This window comes from Ambystoma mexicanum, chromosome 3q (assembly GCF_040938575.1).
Source record: "Ambystoma mexicanum isolate Mex_15411 chromosome 3q, UKY_AmexF1_1, whole genome shotgun sequence".
In the NCBI taxonomy this organism is placed as follows: Eukaryota; Metazoa; Chordata; class Amphibia; order Caudata; family Ambystomatidae; genus Ambystoma; species Ambystoma mexicanum.
Genome location: NC_090926.1, coordinates 55,530,218 through 55,551,896, shown reverse-complemented (window position 1 = coordinate 55,551,896; position 21,679 = coordinate 55,530,218). Strand labels below are relative to the sequence as shown.

The window sequence follows — 21,679 nt, the reverse complement described above, 5'->3', positions numbered from 1 at the left end:
CGTCTCACCCTCCGGTGTCCCACTGGTCCACCCCCAGGAACTGGGGGAACAAAAGTGATGACTGTGTCCTGGCCACCTGGATGACAGACTTCCCACTTCTGCGAACAACTTCTATTTGCTTAGATGTATGTGCAAGTTAGCATCAAGGTATTTCTGTTAATTTGGAGTCTGAAGCTTCCTTTTCCTGACTACACAATTACGACTGCAGGCTACTTCTCCTTCCCGGCTTGGTTTCTTCTTCTGCTTCTGCTACTGTTACAGGCACTCTTGGAACCCACACCCCTCTGCTGCGATTGAATGTTGTGTCTAGTATAGCATTGAGGTCTCCACCGAAGATATCTACCAGCGGAAATGTAGTGCAAAGTCGAAACACTTCCACATAAAAGCCCGGCTCATCTACATTGGGCCAATATAAGTTAACCAGGAGAACCTCCCTGCAGTAAAATGTACCATGCAGCAGTACGTATCGCCCCTCAGTATCCGCTGTGGTTTGCAAGTGCGTAAACTGCAAAGACCGATGCACTAGTGCAAGGACACCACGCTTTTGTGGAATAGGATGTATAGTAGCGCTGCAGTCGCCAGCTGAGCTCGAACCCAAGGGCCTGCTGGCACCGGGCATGAGTCTCCTGCAAAAACAGTATTTATGCCCCCTTTCTGTTAGTGTATGCAATAATTTTCCGGGCCTTTATCGGGTTAACCAGTCCCTGGACATTCCAGCTAAGAAGTGTACATGCCTGTTTCAGCTCCCCTGTTTGTGCCATGTATGCATGAGCGTAATATACCTCAAAGGGTGCAACAGCGCACCTCGTCTGTTGCCTGTACCGCACTCCACCAAGTGTATTTTTAAATATGCCCCATTCCCAGCAAACTCCCCCCGTCCCCTCTTACCCACCCTCACTGCTCCCCAAACACCAGCAGTGCCATATCACACACAACAAAGAAACCTCAACATTCCAACAAACAAACACACTTGAATGGGGGAACACTGTTGCAGTGCGGAGTGGACGACTCACAAATAGCAAGACAGAACACTTATGTCATCCATCGAACCCATCAGCAACATCATTACAAGCGGCATCTAACACCTGGCCACATGTGAGCATAATAAGAACAAGTGAACTTCAAGGGGTGGCCGAGCCCCCCCGGGCGAAGTGTGTGCAGCAGCATCTGGTCTTCAATGAAGGATATGGCTTCAGACGGGACTGTAAATAAATATACTTTATTATTATGCTGGAACTTGAGTCTCGCCGGCAATAGCATGGAGTACGGCACATTTCTTTCCGTGGCAGTTTCTTGACTCCAGCAAATGTGTGCCTCTCTTGTTGCACTGAGTGAGAAACCAGAAGGTTTTATTAGCATGGCATTTTGGATGCTAGTGCACCAAGGTTTGTCTTTCACAGACGTATCAGTCGGAGTGTTAGGATTTTCTAACTCCTTTAGGATGGTAAAGTGTTCTTTAGTGCAGGATCCTGCATTGTTTATTCTGATGTTATAGGCTTCCTTCTTGGTACGGATTATCTCCTTTTTGTAAAGGGAGGAAATGGACATGAGGTTGGATTTATTTTCGGCTGAAGGAGTTATTTTCCATAGGGTTTCCAACTTGGCTTTCTTTTTTCTAAGTAGTTTGAGTTCAGGAGTGTACCAAGAGTTCAGATGAGCTCTAGGTTTGCCTTTGCGTAACTTTAGTGGGGCAATAGTGTCAATGGCTTTGGTCATGGTGTCATTCTAGGTACTGACTATAAGGTTGAGGTCAGTGGTGGCAGGGAGCGTATTTAGGATAGGGAGAACCAGTGGTGTAAGGGTTTCCGCGGTAATGTTGCGCTTGTTCTTGGTCAGACAGGCTGGTGCGAGGGGGTACTGTTTGGGGTTCTGGTTATTGATGCTAATGTCAAATGATATGAGGAAATGGTCAGTCCATAGGAGAGGTTGGGGGGCTTTGCAGGTGATATTGCAATTGTGGGCAGCGAGCCAATCAATGGTTCTGCCTTTCTGATGGGTAGGTAGAGTAATCAGTAGAGTAAAGTCGTGTTCAGAAAGGGCATTAGCAAGGGAGGACTCATGAGTGTCATTAGGGTCGTTGTGCCCCAGGTTAAAATCACCTAGGATGATGATTTATGAGAGAGGCTTAGAGTTCTCGGCTATGAGAGAGGTGAAGTCTTCCTCGAAAGTACCTGTAGGACCTGGGGGTCTATATATTAGTTCCAAAGTGATAGTACTCTTCGGGGTGGTTTGTATTTTAATGGTGAGGTGCTCGCATGATTTTAGTGGAAGGGAGGTAACGGATCTAATGTCGAGTGAGGATTTAAATACAATAGCTATACCTCCTCCGCGAGCATTGGGTCTGTCGGCCCTGAGGATAGTGTATTTGTCGGGAACCGCGAGGGTTAGATAGGGACCTGCTGCATCATGTGCCAGGTTTCTGAGTGGCAAGGAAGTCGAGATCTGCTGAGAGGATGATGTCAGCAATTTCGGTGGGATGAGCAACAAGGGATCTGACATTAAGTAGAGCACCTTTTAACGAGGTGTTGTTGGTGACGTTGGTGGTGATCTTGTTAATGGCCTTAGTCCTGAATGTTACAGGTGATTTACTAGGTGAGGTGTGAAGTCTAGAGCCTAGTCTATTATTGTGGGTCGTGAGGTTAGGGTTGGCTGTGGGCCAGTATTCTGTAGGCTTGAGGGGGTTTGGATTGGTATTGGTATGGACATTTTTGGTGGTGTTAGGAGAGTTGGATAGGGGATTGTTTAGTGTGGTGCTGACTTTGGCGGTGTGGTATGAGTGGGCACTGTGGGGGAATGGTGGCAGGGTAGGCAGGAAAGGTTTGGGACTGGGGATGGAGTGGTGTCTTGGGCAGCCGAGTTTGGCACGTCCATTGCTAATCGATATGTAGCTGTTTCTGCTGCATGGCATATTATTGTGCACGACAACAAAAGGGAACATGATGAGGAAGAGACAGACTGGCATAATTGTGACTGCGATGTAGGTTCGGCTGTTGAGCTTTGGGTGGTGAGAGGTGCTGTAGGCTGTGCACCAGCAAGTGAGCACAATGGGCAATTACAGGAGTAGGGCATATGCAAGTGCGACTTGAGTTGTGTTTTTGGCAGAGTGGGTAGATTCAGGTCTAACAAGTAGGCTGATTCAGTTGTGCAAGTGACATGCAAAGATAAGCAGATTCAATTTTGTATTTGTATTTTTGTATTTTATTTATATTGCACACCTAACCCCTGAAGGGGTAGCAAGGCGCAGAGGCAACAAGAGGATTGCAAAGCTTGGTTACATGCAGGGCAATGAAGTCCAGCCGTGGTTACAATGCTGGACAAGTCAAACAGAAACAATGCACGCCGATGAGGCATAGGTTACAGAAATATACAATATAGGCAATACTATAAACAATACATCGGTTGTCTCATGGAAGGTATCTACACTGAACAGTTGACAACCTAAATATACATATTTACAATCATAGTGGTGGAGCATCAGGGCAGCAAGAGAGCATGAGGTCGTTATGTGTCGTGAGTCTTGAGCCAGTGGATAGTCTTCGTTCTGAATAGGCGGTAGGGGAGGTCCTCACTGCAAGGAGGTGGAAGGGAGTTCCAGTATAGTGCTGCTTTAACAGGAAAGCTATTCCCACCCCACATAGAGCGTTTAAACCTGAGCACCAGGAGGAGTTTGGAGTTGGTCATTCTAGAGGGGCGAGAGGAGGTAGGTCTGGTGAATCTAGTGATAAGGTATTGAGGGGCTGCTTGGTGGAGGCATTTGTGGGTCAGGGAAACCGATTTGAGGAATATTTTGTCTTTGGTATAAAGCCAGTTGACAGACCTTCTAGAATCAGAAATGTGGGCTTTCTTTGGGATACTGAGGGCCGCTCTTAGGGCGTTATTTTGAAGGATCTGAATTTTGTTTGTGATATATTTGTTGCATCCTACATATAGTGCGTTGCAGTAGTTCAACTTGGACAAGATCAGAGCCCTGGCTAGGGTGATACAGTTAGATGGAGAGAGAAAAGGTTTGGCTGATGGGTGTTGGGTCGGCTGCTGCTAGTAGGAAAAGACTCTCATTGTGCGGTTATTTAGAAAGGATTGGATCCAGCCAGTTGCCTCTTGAGAGAAGTGGGCAGCTTTTTGAAGGTGGTCGCATAGGATCTCGTGGTCGACCAGGTCGAAGGCAGCCGAGAGATCAAGAAGTAGCAGTAGTACCACCTTACCCTGATCTCTCAGCTCATCTATCTGTGCCTTAAGATCTATGAGTGCGGATTCGGTGCTGTGTTGAGGCCTGAAGCCCGATTGTCTGACTCCTAAGAGATGGAAGTGCTCAAGGTAATGTTGGATTTGTTGGTATGCTATTTTGTCGAGGATTTTAAGAAGGAATGGTACTGTAGTGATAGGGTGGTAATTAGTGGTTGTAGAGGGATCTAGATTCGGTTTTTTGAGCAGGGGGAGGACCCATGATTGTTTCAGATTGTTAGGTACGCTGCCTGATGTGAATGACGCATTTATTAGTTTGGTAATAAATGGTGCGAGATCACGAGCCGCATCCTTTATCAATTGTGCGGGTCATAGGTCAATTTTGCTAGGGCAGTGCAAAACACCGGACTCACCAGGCTAACACAGGCTAAGTCGACTTTGCTAATATAATGCAGCAGTAGGTAAGTTCAGTTTAGCAAATAGAGTACACAAATGGGCAAAATCAATTTTGCTAGGGCAGTGCAAAAGTGGGCATGTTAGGTTTTGCTGAGGGAATACAAGTAGCATTGGGTATTTATATAAATCACGCAATAGGTACCATATGAGGCATAAAGTAAGCGTTGACACTATAGGACAGATGGCAGGCAGTGAGTCAAGAGTCGGGAGCAGTAAATCTGCGGAACGCTTAAAGTTATAAGGAACACTAGATAAGATAGTAGGGGGGCTGTGCATGCACAATTGGCAATGAGAGGGGGCGTATTGTATCAGGGTGGAGGAGCGCATGTCTCGAGGCTGGAGACTGGGTACAGGAACAATCAGATAGCAAAGTTGCGAGATGGCTAGCTTTTACTAGAGTTTGCCCAAGAGGAGAGTGATAGAAATAGGGCAATAGTTTGCCGCTCAAGAAGGGTCGGCTGTGTTTTTTTTTTTTTTAGAAGAGCGTGCACAAGAGAGTGCTTTAGAGGGGAGGGGAAGGCTCCCGAGGCAAAGGAGAGGTTGCAGAAATCAGCCAGGGCAGGAGCAAGGGTGTCAATGTGGTCCTTGATGGTTTTGGAGGACTTGTCTAGAGATCTCGGCAGGGGACAAAAGGGGAAAGGAAGAGAATAAGGGTGCGGGCGAGGCTGCAGGAGGGCCAGCGTTCTCAGAAGGAGAAGGAAATGGAGGTGGAGGCAAAGGGGAAGAGAGGGTGGACAGGATGTCCTGGGCTTTTTAGATGAAGTGAGAGGCAAGCGCCGTACAAAGGGTCTGGGAGGCGACAGGAGAGGTAGAGACTGCAGCAGGGTTGGCCAGCTCCTTGCAGATTTTGAAGTTCGGCCGAGTTGTTAGATGTTGCAGGGACACGGGCTTGGATGTGTGCTCACTTTTTAGTATTGCCTTTGGAGCAGGTGGCAGGCCTGTTTGTCAGCGGATGAACAAGAAGCCCTCCATTTCCTCTCAGCAACCCTGCACTGTGTTTGAGGGTAGCTAGGTCAGAGTTGTACCAAGAGTTGCCCTTGGCTTTGGGCTTCAAGTGGATCCTCATGACAGGGGCAAGTACATCTTGAAAAAATGAAAACATACTGTTACAGACAAGAAAAGGAGTCTGTCTCTTTAAACAAAGACCTCCATTTAACTGAGACAAGGGAACTGAAAATAGAGCACACAGAGATGCAAAGCAGAGAGGCGCACACAGGGGAAGCCCCCTGACAGCATAACACCTGAGAGAGGTGGAGCCAAGGAGAGCAGCGGAATCTGCAACTTTCAGAGTTGCTATGAGAGTGAGATCAAAACACTGGACACCAAGCGTCTATACGGACAGAGAAACTGAGAAGACGGGGACCCAAATCGCAGTGGTTGCCTGACCACAACGATTTTGTGGTGGGCCGTGCGCCCATACAGCAACACCAAAACCACTATGCTGCGAAGTCATCAAACCGTCCAGATACCTGCTGCATTACCTGGTCATACGGAGAGGGAGGCCAGAGAGTGGGACGCCGGAGAAGGCGAACTACCGAATAGAATTCGAGCAATCCCAGATTTTGAGGTAACTGGATGAACGGGAGAACTTGGAAGTCACTGGGGAATCATTATGAAGTAGAAGCCACCCGCCTCAGTGAAATTGGCGAGTCAGTGAAATTAAAGTCGATGAGATAGAACTGTAACAATGTGAGAGAACAATTCACGATAAAAACTGGAACAGAGACCTTTAAGATTTGGGCTTGAATACCCTGGGATCAGGGGCAAGTACCACATAGGTTAAGAGGCAGAGATTGTAAACCAGAAAGAGAATTCTATGAAGGGAAGGAAAGTGAAAGCCTTGAGGGGAAAGATTCACAAACCAAGCCACCCCAGGAGAGGATAGAACATAACCTACCATGAAAGCATATCACAGCTAAGAAAGTATACATTGCAGAAGTACAAAATGCACTTCACTGTGGAACAATGGATAAGACAGACAGTTCAAAGGGATTCCTGGAAACCAATCCCTAAGTGGTGGGGCGAACCTAAAGATCTTATGAAAGAGTTACACAGAAGGTTGAAATTATCGTTAAAATTAATTATCGTCGAAATTATTGTTCATTTCTTATGTATTATGTTGTTCCATGTACAGAGCTTTGGCGTAAGGCACTTTATAAATCAATAAAATACAAATACAAATTAACCTACTAATAAAGAGCCTAAAGCAAAGGAGAAACATTGCAAGAAAAGACAATCAGGAGATGGGAGACATTGTCCTGACTGTTTGTTAAAATGGTGGTAGGGTCAGTTACGATTAGTTTTTGGACAGCTGACTTCTTTTGGTTTCATGATTTCCCTACGACAGACAAGCACCTTAGTTATTTACATATGCAGGGAACACCCACATAGCATTAAGGATAGTTCAGCCTTTCTCTCATCATTGACTTAACAATTGGAAATGCCAATAAAGTGTCTGCGTCCTTTTTCTGACCCTGCACAGGCGAAAGTCAAGCTGGTGGCAGCAATTACTGTTATTTTGACAATGTTTCTATTAGTTTTGGTATGCAGATTTGCGTTTACCGTGTATGGCTACTAAACATGGCTAGTGCACTAAAATGGCCATGCCATTAGATTTCTACTTGTATTTCCGCCATATTGGACTTTGGCCTTCTTCCTGCCTTATCAGGTCAGGAATGTTCCTATAAGGTTATGCAATTGCCCAGGAAAGTTTCTGCTTTCATGGGCTGCTGAGCCTTTGTGTGTGCCTGTGGCCCAGGAAGGAGGCTGGGACTGTCTAGTCCCAGTCCACATCACTGGTGCCAGAAAGTCTGCTACGTGGGCAGCTGTGGAACCAGTAGTTGTCCCCGATTGGACAACTACTGGCTCTTTGAATGGTGCAGATCCTTCCCATTGGTGGGCTTGTACTTGTTTCCAGCTCGTATTCTGGATAAGTTGGAGCAGCCATTTCTTCATATCGACTTTGGAACCAAGAATCACTTGGAAGAAGAGCAGCCGGCTGAATATCTGAAGGACTCCTGAAGTGGCCAAGCTTCCCCATTCCTCTGCATGATCTCAGAAGACCCTGAGCTGGGGCTCAGCCCTTGGACCAGTTGAACCAACTAGTCTTCACGCCTTCATGAGGATCCAGCCCTTCAGAGCCTTTCGGAAGTGTCCCTGGACTGCTCGCTGGACTGACCTCGCCAGAACCACAGCTGTTCCACGCTCAAGTCACATTCTCCCCTATCTAGCTGTCCTGGAGCCGTTTTTTCTTGCCACTGCGACTGGAAGGATGCCCGTCGTTGCCTGCAAACTGTGATCGTCGCTGGAACTCTCTTTCCTCCATCCTGTGAAGTGTCCTGAAGAGGTCAGCTTCATAAGATTATGCATTTCAAAACCAACAGCGATTGCATCTTGCCGTTGCACCCAACTGGAAAAAACCTCGAACCTGCAACCCCTGAGCACCTGTCAACGGAACAAAGGACAGAAGATCGAGCCCCCAGTGAACCACAGATGGCCCATCAGGACATCTGGGAAAATCAGTCAGGTGGGGTAAGTAAGCATAGCCCCCATCCTCCCCCGTCTTCCATAGGATAACTTTGGGGTGAAGTCCCTTTGTCCCCTATCCACTCACCTTTGGTCATCAAACCTAGGTTGGGTATCCTAACCCTGGGTTAGCCTTGGGTCTGTAAGAAAGAGTACTTGACTATTCTTCAGTAAAATGTTATTGAACTTTGAAACTAATCACCTCCACAAACCCATTGCATCCTTTTCAAAGTGAACTCATACCTGTGAGAGACATTGTGCTGAACCCTGTGCCATTTGAGCACAAGGCCCCATTCATCTTAGGGTTTGGACTTGTAAAGTTAGGATATTGTGCTCGTGACTGGTTCCCATCATGTTATTGCATCTGCTTTACTTACCTGCAGTGCTTGGTTGAGTTATTTGATAAAGTATATTAAGTGAACATACCGGTGAGAGTATATTTATGTATTATAGAGTATTGTGTGATATTACTACCCGCTCATTTCATGTTTCTGTTTGTTCTAAAGCCCTCAATAAATAACTGTTTTTATAACTGACTGTCTACATTCAATTATTGTTCATTATATTGTGTGGGCTCATTGGGGGCCCATAACCCCACTCACACTATCCTGCGACTGAGCCTTGACCGCTCTCCACTTTACCTTGATTGGGTTTTGGCAAACTGTAAGAGCTCCCATTTCACCATAACTAGGATGACCTCCTAAAATCTGTCTACCAGGCCAGATTCAAGAAATTCATCTTAACATCTTGAAAGCTGGAGTTACTGGTGAGAGAGCGCAAGTGGTCCTGCTAGCAACCTCAGATATTTTCTATAGATCTGCTGCCATCATTGCCATTATTGGGGTCACTTAAACTTGTGATGAGACAACAGCCTTCACCCTGCAGCACTTTGAAGTGAGACATTGGGGTTAAGGCAGAAAATGATCCAGGAAGAATGGAGCAAAACGGAAACAGATATTCCCTTAATGCCTCATTCCCACCGAAGATTCATTATTAGTAATTCACCCACTTCTATTGCCAACGTGAGAATGCCAAAAGAAATGTGTAGACTGACGTGCACTTTCTTCTTTTCTAGGACAGTGACCCCGTTTTCCAGAGTCCAGAATCATCTCAAAAGAAGAAGAGGAAATTGGATGACGGTGACTATGGAGGTAGGAACAAAGGAGAACAAGCCAACCAGTGTGAATTTCCTACCGCCTGGAATCCTCTTGTTTTAGCGCTTATGAATCTGTATAGATTCACATGCAATGCATACCCACCAATTAGTGGTTGATCTGGAGTATTAGTTGTTTTCATCTAAAGAAAGAAGCCTTCCTGTCGGACTATCCCTCTGATCTGTGTATGGGTACCCACAATTTCTCTGTGTGCCTACGCCATCTGATGGTTGCAGGAGTGCTGGAGGAAAACGTATTTCAGAACTGAACTTTTGCATTGCAGAAAACTGTAATTTATGTTGACAATTTGACTCAGACTGGATTTCTAATTGTCTTGCAAGGCATGTGTGTTAGGAGGTAGACGCAGAGAAAGCATATTTCATTAAGACTTAAATGTATGTTTTTAGATTTCATACACAATCCCGCCCCCATGCCCTCACGACAGGAATATCCATGGAGGAAACCCAATTTAAATTTGATGCACAATCAATGTCTTACCAAAGATCATAAGGAGACATTTGCAGCCTCTAGAAGACCAGAGAAATAGAAAACATGGGTGGGTGGCTTGCACTGCAGGCGCATGAGGACCTACCTACATGCTCTTAAGAAGTCAAGGGGGAAGAAGAAAAAGAATAAGAAAAGATTTTGCTGCTTTCCGTTCATAGACTTCTATGGGACATCCTTTCTTTTTGCTTAGATTTGATCCCAGTTTGACTTTTTGGTGTTAGGCTAGGGAAGTAAAGCACAAGGCTTTACTTCCCTAACCTGTTGACTCATTCATTCTTCTGGGGTGCCGACGTTTACCTAAGACTATCCGTACTGAGATACTGCGTCCCGCTATGTGAATTCTTGTGTTCTTACTATTGTGCACATCACCATACAGTCAGTGAAGTGTAGTTTGGGTACTTGGTATCCATATATCTTTTTGTGATGGCTTTTTTGGTTCCTGTAACAATGTGCCTAAGACAAGCTGGTGGCAGCAGTGATGTTTTTACCGTGGCTTGCACCCCAACATAGCTGTGTCGCAATGTTTTTCACTTGTTATTTGACTATATTGTTCTTTGGCCTTCTTTCTGCCTTTTCAGGTCAGGAAATGCCTTGTATGGAAATCCCTTTCTTGGGTAAAGCTGTGGCTTCCGTGGGCTAAGGGCTGGTTACTGTGTATTGCCAGAGAAGGGGCTGGGACTGCCTCGTCACAATCCACATCCCTGGTGCCTGACTGTCTGTGGCTGGGCAGATGTTGTGGCCAGTGACTATTATGACGAATCAAGGGGATTCATCCCTTCTCCCCAAGGTCACCATGTGAGGCTAGGAAGGTGAACCCACTCCGCAATATCCTCCCTAGGGGTAGAGGCAAGTGGGACCTCCCCGGGAGAGACTCCCCCTTTGGGGACTCCCATGAGGAACTCCCTCAAGCTGAATGTACTATGGCCTACATGGGATGTATTACAATATCAGAAAACATGAAGTGTCAAAACTGGGATGAAAAACTCCTAAGGATACCGTTATGTTATGAGAAAAGATCATGTCCCTTTAGTTCGGAACGCTAATGCTACTGGGACAAGTACGTTAAAGAACGTACATTCAGAGAGAGACGAGAGAGAAGCAGAAGAGAGGGAAGGGTTCATGTACGCAAGCAAGGGGAGGCTCCAGGCTGTGTATCAACTGTTGACGACAAGAACCAGGAAGCCTGCAAGTTTCACACTCGCTTGCAATTGCTACACGGGACGCTAGAGTTGCGGTGGACCCGAAACCCAAGAAACCGGCACGGCAAAAGTTCAACCAAAGGTGGTGGCGAGACCTCAGAGACAAATCCAGAATGGACAGACTATCTGAAGGACGTTGCTGATCCCATCGCCAACAAAAGGTCACAGTGCAGTCCAACACTGAGACACCGTGAGAAGACGAGAGAGAGCGAAGAGATCGATGCGACAGAGGAAATGAGTCCCTGGTAAAGAAGTCTTTCGAAAACATTCCCCTTCCATAATGAAGATAATGGGAAGAACGGGAAGTACGAGGAGACTCAAGGTTATCATTACTTACATATATATTTCTGATGCTTATGAATTTAGAATGACATGCTTTGCCTATAGTCCAACATCTAAGGGAAGTCGACCTGGGTGTAACTGTAACACTATCCCTGACGTGACGTGTAGTGTACCCAAAACCCTTCACTCGTCAAGGTCCCACCAGATTGTTTTTTTTCCCCCTATCTAGTCAGTCGCTTAATGCAGAGCTTGTTACTGAGTTTTTATTGCTATTATATTTGATGCATTATCGCCAGGCATCATCGACGGCTGCCTCGACGACTACTTGACATCCTCTCAATGGCCGATCTTCCTTCACTGACTCAATACCTCCGGTGACTCGATGGCTGATTTCTTCGTGGCCTTGGCCCGCATGGCTGGCCTCAAAGTAGGTTGAGTGGGGACACGTTACTGACTTTCTCTTGAGAATGCTTTTCTTTACCCCTTCTCGTCCCTTTTCTTCCGACTGGCTGCTTTTTCTCTCCAATATTTAGCTAACACCTTTTTAAATTTTGCCCGTCTTGTAACATCACATTTGCCTGGAAGGACACTCCCAAGGAGTGCAATCGGTGCCTCCCTCGTGACCCCGATAAGCGGCGTTGCAAGGCCTGTAAACATTTTCAGGCCAAAAATCTAAAGCACATGCGCACCAAGCTGTGAGCGGCCTACTCCATGCAGGCTGTAGAGACGCACCGGTGGAGTCTGTGGACTCCCACGTGTCCAGCCCTGAAAAGCAACCCAGGGGCAGTGTGATGGGGCATCCACACCCCGGCAACGAGGATACACATCATACTACACCCAAGCACACAACCCCCAGGCCTTACTCAACAGACTAAGAAGACGTTGACGCCCTCAGGTCCATCGTAAAATTTGATGAGGCCTACCAAACCTTGTGGTTCGGAGCCCGCTGCGCTCCCGCCATCACTGCCTGCTCAAGGCGTTGGACTTCAACCAGGGTTGTGATACTACCGCTGATACAGCAGTTCTGCAACAGCCTCCCAAAGGCATGGGTGGGATCACCATTAGTTTGAGGGAGGTCGAGGAGGCGATTGCTAAGCAGAAAATGGGGAAGGCCGCAGGCCCAGATTTTATTATTGCTGACCTATTTAAGGATGACCCCGAGATTTGGTCCAGGGTGCTCCACACAGTTTTTAACGCAATAATTAAGACAGGAACTATCCCATCATCGTGGAGAAAATGTGATTTTGGTACATTATACATAAAGGGGGGGAAGGGATCTGCTGGCAAATTATCTCTCTATTTCCGTATTGAACTCAGCAGGGAAAATATTTGGTAAGGTTATCCTAAATAGGCTACAGGAGTGGGCAGACGAGTCAGGTAATTTCTCCTTTGCAGGTGGGATTTCAAGCGGAAAGGGGAACAGTGGACCAATGTTTCACTTTGTCCCTTCTTCTGCAGAAATATATCACTGTACGCAATATTCTTAGATCTTAGAACTGCTTTTGATAGTGTATCGAGGGACACCCTATGTGTGATTCTGCTTAAGAGAAAGTCTCCAAGCTACTTAGTTGCGCTAATACGTCAGCTATACTCTAAGAACTTGGCACAGGTAAGTTATGGCTTGGGTGGTGAAATGACATCTGAGTTCCCAGTTGGCAAGGGAGTCAGACAGGGTGGCGTGGTGGCCCCCTTGCTTTTCTGTATATACGCACAGGAGATAATCAATGCTATAGTGTCCGACTTTTAGGATTGTCCTAAGTTGGGAGCCATAAAGTACCCAACATTATTCTATGCGGATGACGCTGTTATTGGCAACCATGCCTCGGGGTTCAAGCAATTCTTTAAGAATGTTTTTATGTAAAGAACTCTGTCTGGTAGTCAATACTGAAAAAACAAAGAGGATGGTATTCCGTCCAAAACACTCAAAACCATATTCCCTCTGATTAACAGTGGATGAGGTTCCTCTTGAGCAAGTCCACAGTTTTGACTATCTAGGAATTCGTTTCCAAGAAGATGGTGATTGGGGAGAGCAGATTGAGAGGTCTAACCTCAAAATGAACAAACACTGGAGCAGTACAATACATGTTTTGTAAACTGGGAAGTGGAGCACTTTCCCCTGCGTTATTGCTACATAGAGGCCAAACAATTCCAGCTTCAATGTATGGTGCTGAACTTTGGGGACAAGGGAAAACGAAGGCGTTCGAAGTGTCAGAGTCAAAGTTCTTCAAACACTGCTGCCTTTGCCCCTGGGCACTTCCACTTCATCTGTAAGAATGGAACTAGGTGTTACCTGTATCGGCGACCTTATTTCATTAAGACCAGTATTAAACTGGTTAAAGTTATGGTAAGTAGAGGTATTACACCAACAGAGGGAAGGGCTGAAGCACCTCAAGTCGTTAGAAGGGGGGCAAAGCCTTAAGTGGGTGCGCCATGTGAAGAATTCATTATCATCTTTTGCTGCTAGTTCACTGTGGGGAAACCCCACAGGGAATAGATGGCAACGCCTGTCTGGCACTAAAAGATGTACTAAAAGTCAAATCAGAAAGAAGTTTAGTGCACAAAGTCTCTTCTTTGCAAACTGGTTCAGAATATCTTGCCCATAAATTGGTAGTTGGTTTTGAGAACTATTTGGACCAAACCTGCACTATCCGCGAGTGGGGTTTGTATGCAAGATTTAGGTTGGGAATCCTACCTCTGGCACCTATTACAAAGAAGTGGACGTTGAATGATAGCGAGGCATGCCCACTATATGGAGACCTAAAGGAAACCACTATCAACTTCCTTTTGCTTTGTCCTGCGACCTATAGATTCAAGCGTCTGTATCTAAGCCCACTGTTTATTACAGAGGGCCTTAGAAATAGCAGAGAGGCAGTGGCTTTATGTAAACAATCGTGTCAGCATGTGGTATTCGCTAACTCTAGCTATATTTTTAGGAGCTAGTTTTTAAGAGCGAAAATCCAACCGACATCAAACGTAATATAAAGCAGATTGCAAAAGGAAAGACGATGTTTAGCATGTTGAGCTTCCAGTTGATAATGGATGTATTTTGTATCAAGTTGTTGTTATAAAGTTACTACAAATTAGTGGGAAACTGCAAAACAATAAGGAAATTGGTTTTAGTAATTTATAACTGGATTTGAATGTATTTTAATGCCGTCCGTATAAAATAACCACCAAGAGAGGGGAACTAGGTATCAAATATTTCGTCGTAGGCGTTTGTAGCTGATTTGTTTTATATAATTACGCTGCATTTCCCGCATGATTTCTAGAGTAATCTTTATACATTTATTGTTGGCTGTATGACTAAGATTTTTAAATATGTTAAATTTAGATATTTTTATACATGTTAATATGGATTTCTTAATTGCAAATGTTTTTATGGCTGTGTTGTCGAAATAACACAATTACTACAACTTCAACCTTAGCAGGCGCTTCACTTAAATCTTCGGCCCTCGATGCAGTAGCGTCAAAAGACGCGCCGAAACAGGCACATCCTTCCAAAATGCTTCCCAAGCTTCGGGAAAAGCTTTCTAAGGCCCACTTTCACATTTCCTGGCCTAAAAAGCCCTGCTGTTTGCCATAAGGGTATTCTCCAGCCTCATAACCCCCAACCCCCTCTCAGGCCCTGCAACAGGATACTGCTCCAGCTGCCTCTTCCTTTCCCCTTCATGATGAATCCTCTTCCTTTTTGTGGACTAGGGAGAGATTTGAGGCCTGTATAGAGATGATGTCTGAATGTATTACATGTTCACACAAATTTGATGCGATTAAGAGACATACGCCTATAGACACTTGCCCTATACCTTCTAAGTCCCCCAGCTACATTCTCCAGGTGCACAGTTTGCATCCCCGTCTAGCCAACACCAACTCAACTCCTGTAGATTTCTCCCAGGAGGACCAGGATGAACTGGATGATGATGTCTACTATGTCCCAGATCCAGTCTTGCAAGACACCATCTCGCAAGACCCAGGTAATGGGGACCCTGCTGATGACCAGGGTACTTGGCAACTACCCCAGCCTGCGAACCTGAACTAGACAACATCATTTTGGACACTCCTCCTGTCCTTCAACCTCGGGACTCATTGCCTGTTGACAATCAGATGCTATTCAGCAACCTCCTCTTGAAGGCTGCTGACCAAAACCGCAACCCAAGAGGCCATATCGACACTAGTTTCGTTGAGGATATCCTCAAAGAAAACATCCCTGTCAGTCAAGCAATTACTCTCCTGAACTCAGTAAAGAAACTCATTGGTCCCTCTTTGCTTGCACTCTCGCTCACTTGAGCGGTCAACCCTAGAGTTGAGAAGATGTTCCGTCCAGTGCCCTTGCATCCTTTGTATATCAGACGCCATGCTGTCCTGGACTCCCTGCCACCAGCAACAGGGCTGGGGTACCACTAGCTTTATCCGATCCCCCGACAAGGCTTGTAAAAAGCTTTATGTTCTAGGCAAACGGCTGTATTCATCACTCGGATCACTAATAATACCATGCTCTTAGCAATGTCCAATGAGGACTTGTGCAGGAGGGACACCACAATGTTTCAGAGCCTACTTGTACACAATTGCTAGCAGTAATGGTGGAAGGGGCGTCGGGTGTTCGCACATTTCTCAAGAATACATTGTATTCCGCTGAGATGGCAGTACCTGTTCTCCCACAAGGAACCCTATTAAAATGCCATGCAGGGTTCAAAAGCTTGAGCTTTAAGCCAGAAACACAGGCTTCTCTCATAAACAAGCCTGTAGAAGACTCTGCCCTCTTTGGTAAGGTGGTCAATGAGGTTGCTCAAAGAAAGAGCACCAGACACTGAAGTGGTTGAACCAGATCTAAGCCAAGCCCTTTGTCCAATAAGGCGCCAACATCCACCAGTCTTTTCACAGGCAGTCCTTTTCCCACTCCTCCGAAGGGAACTATGGGACAGGAGGGACTCCTTGGTATACATTGGACAAGGTGCCCCCAGCAGTTTCCAGGACACTCAACAACAGGTATTTCAGCGAGGAAAGGCTAGAGGGAGGGACTGTGGAGCCAGAGGCTCCCTTATCCCAGCCAACAAATGACTGTGGTGCAGGTCCCATCCATGTCTGCACAGTAGGGGGGCTTAACAGATTTTACCCATGCATGAGAGGGCATCACCTAGATCAGTGGGTACTCCAAAACAGTCAGCGGCGGTTACTGCATAGAATCCTGCAACCACCCCGATATCATCTACCCAAGAGCAGACGCTGTCACCGGAACATCTACAGATCCTGCTAGAAGAGGACCAGATCCTACTACAAAAGGGAGCAATCAAGGTCATTCAGGTAACCAGGCTATTTATTCAATATACTTCCTTGTACCCAAAAAGGATATGACCATGCGCCCTGTTTTAGATCTGCATCCTGCAAACAAGTATGTCAAACCTCAGAAGTTCAGGATAACTCTTCAGGGGGTAATCCCACTGCTACAACAGGGGGATTACATGGCCCCATTGGATATGAAAGATGCATACTTTCATATTTCAATATTGCCAGCGCAGTTTACGGTACTTCCCTTTGGCATTGCCTCGACTCTAAGGGTATTTACAAAGGTACTAGGAGTGGCAGCAGCTCACCTGCGCAGGCAGTCCATTCCAGTGTACCCTTACCTCGACGACTGGCTCATAACCAGACACTCATACCAGACTTGTTTGAAGAACACCCAAAATACTGTAGAACTCGTATTCAACCTCGGGTTCTCAATCAACAAGAAAAAGTCAAGTCTGTTCCCCAGCCAAGTCAACCAATTTCTAAGAGCAAAATTTGAACAGAAGACAGGCTCTTCTTTCCCTCCAACGAGAGGGTTCCAAACATGTAGTTCCAAATCCCTCACTGTGTAGCCAGTCGTTGAGTAACCGTACGAAAAGCCATACGGCTGCTAGGGATGATGGAATCCTGCATCTTCCAGGTTCCACACGCTTGTCTGTGTATGCGCCCAATGCAGAAGTGGCTCTCGAGCCAATGGTGTCCGGCAAGCAGACAGTGGTATGATCCAGTGGTTTTCACGACAGCCCTCGTTCAGTCTTCTGAAGGGGAAATCCTTCACAACTCCCACAGTAGAGACCACTCTCACCATGACTCATCTCTGTCAGGGTGGGGAGCACACCTTCTACAACAGACTGCACGGCATGTGGCCTCCATTATTGGCATCCAAACATATCAATCTGTTGGAGCTACTGGCAGTGTTCAAAGCACTGAAACACACTTACATGGGAAGACCGTTCTCGTCCTTACAGACAGCACCACGGCCATGTACTATCTGAACAAACAGAGGGGGCACTCACTCTCCAGGGCGGTCACAGAACATTTGGAAATGGGCACTCAAACATGACATGGTCCTACAATCACAACATGTACCAGGGGAACACAATCTTTTGGCAGATGTGCTCAGCAGAGACGTGCACCTACCTGTAGAACACGAGTGGCGCTTACAAGAATATATTCTACTCGTCGTCTGGGATCATCCAGACATTGATTTGTTCGCGACTCTGGAGAATGCCCAATGCTCATATTACACCTCCAGGTACCCTCTGAGGTGGCCCAAAGGGAACATTCAAATGGATTGTGTCCTCCCACGTATTCCTCATCTTAGATATATCCTTACCTTCAGCTTACCTTCAGCTTTTCTGCTTCGGAAATGTTTTTCCTCTCCACCAGAAGGCGCTCCACTCGAGGCCTCTGTGTCCCTCGGCGGCATCTGTCGAGTGCCGACGTCATCCGATGTATAAATGCCTCGAGAATGCCCGTTGACCTCAGTTCCTTTTTTCCGTTAGCTTTGCTTCAGATCGATATAAACAGCGCTTCAGTTCAAACGATGATGTCGTCTTCATCTAATCCTTCCACACTGAAAACTAGATTTACGAAATGCCAGAAATGTGGGAGAAAGATGTCGCTGACTGCCCCCCATCGGAATTGCCTCTGGTGCCTCGGTTCCGACCACTGTATAGATGACTGCGGTTCTTGTCAGTCGATGTCCCATAAGGCCTTAAAAGAACAAAGAGGTAAACTGGCGATGGGGGGAATCCTCAAAGTTTTCTTCGAGGGGGAGAAAAGACTCGGCTGAGTCTTCGGTAAAACGTCATAAAAAATCTAGGTCGAGGAGTAGATCCAGGAAGTCCTCTTCTTCGTCCTCTAAAAAGGCGAAGAAAAGACGACACCGCTCTCCCTCTTCATCGACGTCGTCTGAGGAAGTTATAACATGTCTGTCGAGACATGACTCTCCAAGAAAGTGGGAAGCTTTCAGAGCATCTATGTTAAACATTTTTGAGAATGCGGCCCAGACCACCTCAAAAAAGTCTAACGTAGACCATGCCTCTGCTCACCAAAAAAGTGACAGGGGAAGATCCAAGACGAGAAAATCCAACAAAAAATTGTCGAGGGTGTCATTCAGGGAGTCTTCCCAGACGCCTCATAGAAAAGACCTACCGGTGCATAAATCGGAGGTAGAACTCAAGAAAATGGTGTCAGACTCTCATACGTCATCAAAGTCCTCGTCTAGAACGTCCTCGAAGCCTCTATCGAAGGCTGTCGAGCACAAGGAGTCGATGACCCAACCTAAAAAGGTTACGTCGAGTGCACAATCAACTGTATCGAAGGCTCCTTCGACTGTGTCGATGGTCTCGACAACTCCTTCGACGGCATCGACGATTCATTCGAAGGCTTCGAAAACTACCTCGACAATATCAAAGTTAGCGGCTACAACATCAACGCCATCGACGCTTTTGTTGTCTACGCCCATTCCAATGGTAAAATCGACACCAATGATTAAAACCTATACCACCTGAAAAGGTGTTTCACCCAGAAAGTAGACATGATTTTTTTTAGGACCATGTCATCTATATATGAAGGAGAGTCATCAGCAGAAGAAGAGGTTTCACCTGATGGTGTTAAATTTGGTACAAGACAAGTCCCTGAGGAGTTTGTTGATCCTCAATCTAAGATGCAAGAGCTATATGAGTGCTTGCAATCAGCAAGTGGTCTGGATACTTCTCCAGAATATGAATTTGAAAAATCTGACCCAGCAGAACATGCTGATGCGGGTTATATAAAATTGATGAACAGAGTAACTGAATTCATGGGATGGGGTAGACATTCACTTGTCTATCAAGATGATGGCATGACTGACATCCATTTAGGAGGACCTCAGCAAGACCCCATACTTCATTTTCATGTAGCCTTACAAAGGAAGGTAAATACTGCATGGGGAAAACCCTGAAACTATTCCGGCAGTAAATAAGAAATATGTGTCAAAATATAGACCCTGTCCTTCAGATCCAGAATATTTAAGTAAGCATCCATCTCCAGATCTTGCTTTTGGCCAGAAGGCCAGCAACTAAATCTCTGTACCGTTGTCGTTGGAACAAGTTCAGTAACTGCTGCAGAGAAAGGAATGTGGACCCGTTTCAATGTAATATTCCTACAATATTGTCTTTTCTATTACCCTTAGCTAATCTGGGGCTCCAGGTTGGTACGATAAAAGGATACTTAGCAGCACTATCCATTTTTAAGCGCTCATCAGAGGAAGAATCTTACTCTGATACCTTTTAATAACTCAATTCTTAAAAGGTCTAAAAGTGTTTCCTCCAATACCCTTTCAAGTTCCTGTGTGGGATTTAAACTTGCTACTAAAGTTCCTCACATGCATTCCATTTGAGCCTTTTCATTCTTGTCGATTAAGGGTTCTTACTCTAAAAACAATACTTCTTGTTGCAATGACATCAGCCCGCAGGCTAAGTGAGTTGCAGGCACTTTCTAGTGGTCCTCCTCACACCATCTTTTATAAGGATAGTCCTTAGAGTAAGACCCTTTTTTTTTGCCAAAAATTGTCTCAGATTTTCACCTGTCCTAAAATAAAAACATTGCCTACTTTCTATCCTCCTCCTTACACAAGTATGGAAGAGGAACGGCTACATAGATTAAATCCTAGAAGAGCTCTTAGCTTCTATAGCTCAAGATTGGCAAAACTATGTCAGTGTGACCAACGTTTTGTGGGATACACTGGCCGAAAATTGGGACAAGCTGTAACTAAGCAAACATTATCTACATGGATATTTTTGGCTATAACTGAATGTTATAGATTGGCTGGGAAAGATACTCCAGACGGGCTGAGGGCTCATTCAACCAGGGGCATGGCAACTTCAACAGCACTTCAAAGGGGTGTCCCTGTGCAAGATATTTGTGCAGCAGCCACATGGTCATCCATGCGCACTTTTATAAAACATTATGCTCTAGATTCGACTTCTTCTCAAGGAGGTCTATTTGCTAAATCAGTACTTCATTCTGTACATGACTAAAATTTCTGTACTCCCACCTCCAATACAAAACTGCTCCCCCCCCAATTCCCTTTCTCAACACGGTAGTGGACAATATATACCAGGAACAAGTCACGCTGTTCCTGGTAGCACTAATGTGAGCTTGACTGCCACGGGTCTCTCGTCTCATGAGAATGCCAGTCTCCCCTCCCAGGAAACTGTCTTGCCCATACAGCATGCTGTCGCGAGACCTAGGGAGAACACTGCACCCGTATCCCCAAACACTCAATTTAGCAGCTTGGTTCCTGAAGTCAGATTGTGGGCACCTCCAACTACCTAAAATATGTATGGACATACTTAAGGAGGCACGGAAACCTAACACCAGACATTGTTACTCCCCAAAATGGAAACGTTTTGTCATCTGGTGCAATAGCAAAAACATCAACTCCTTTGATTGTTCACCTAAAGATATAGTCCTTTATCTAACACACCTCTTAGATTCAGGAATTGTTTTCAGTTCCCTAAAAGTCCACCTTGCTTCCCTCTCTGTGTACACCATATCTCAGAATAAGGTTTCCCGGTGGAAAATTCATGTGATTAAGGCATTCATGGAAGAGGATAAGAGACTTCACTTTCCTATTTCTTTTTTTTAAAAACTTTATTTTTGGTATTTAAATCTCGATACAACTTCACACCCACATTAGGGTGGACTTAAACTTTGCGCCTTGACCCGGAACCCTCCCACTGCCCCACCCCCCCACCCCTTCACAGCTCCGTCCCCCTGAAACAGCGTCCTCCTTAATTGAGATAGTGCCCCCTCCAGCAATCCCTTCGAGGATGTTGAAATAAACTGGACCAGACCTCACCGGGGGGTGTCCTCTGAGTCTGAAGATGCAGATGTGTGCTCAGCCGCTTCGCCCATCAAGAACAGGGTCAATGGCCCCCAGATGTCTGGAGGACGGGCGTGCAGTGGGAGTAATTTAATGTAGTCCGTTTCCACATCTTGGTAGTATAGCAAGTCTTTGCGCCAGGCGAGGACCGACAGGGGGGGGCCTCTGCCCCATGCCATGGCAACCCTCCTACGGGCCAGAGTCAACATTACCCCCGCCAG

At 46.0% G+C, this 21,679-nt stretch overlaps 1 protein-coding gene across 5 annotated transcripts in view; it reads left to right on the top strand.

The window, feature by feature from the left end:
• Nucleotides 1–21,679, top strand: part of HMGXB4 (HMG-box containing 4) — a 740,304-nt gene that overhangs the window by 119,841 nt on the left and 598,784 nt on the right. For all 5 annotated transcript variants that reach the window (XM_069653065.1, XM_069653066.1, XM_069653064.1 and 2 more), the window contains one exon: nt 9,239–9,314. In XM_069653065.1, the coding sequence (XP_069509166.1) occupies nt 9,239–9,314 (76 nt within the window). The remainder of the gene's footprint in view (nt 1–9,238; nt 9,315–21,679) is intronic.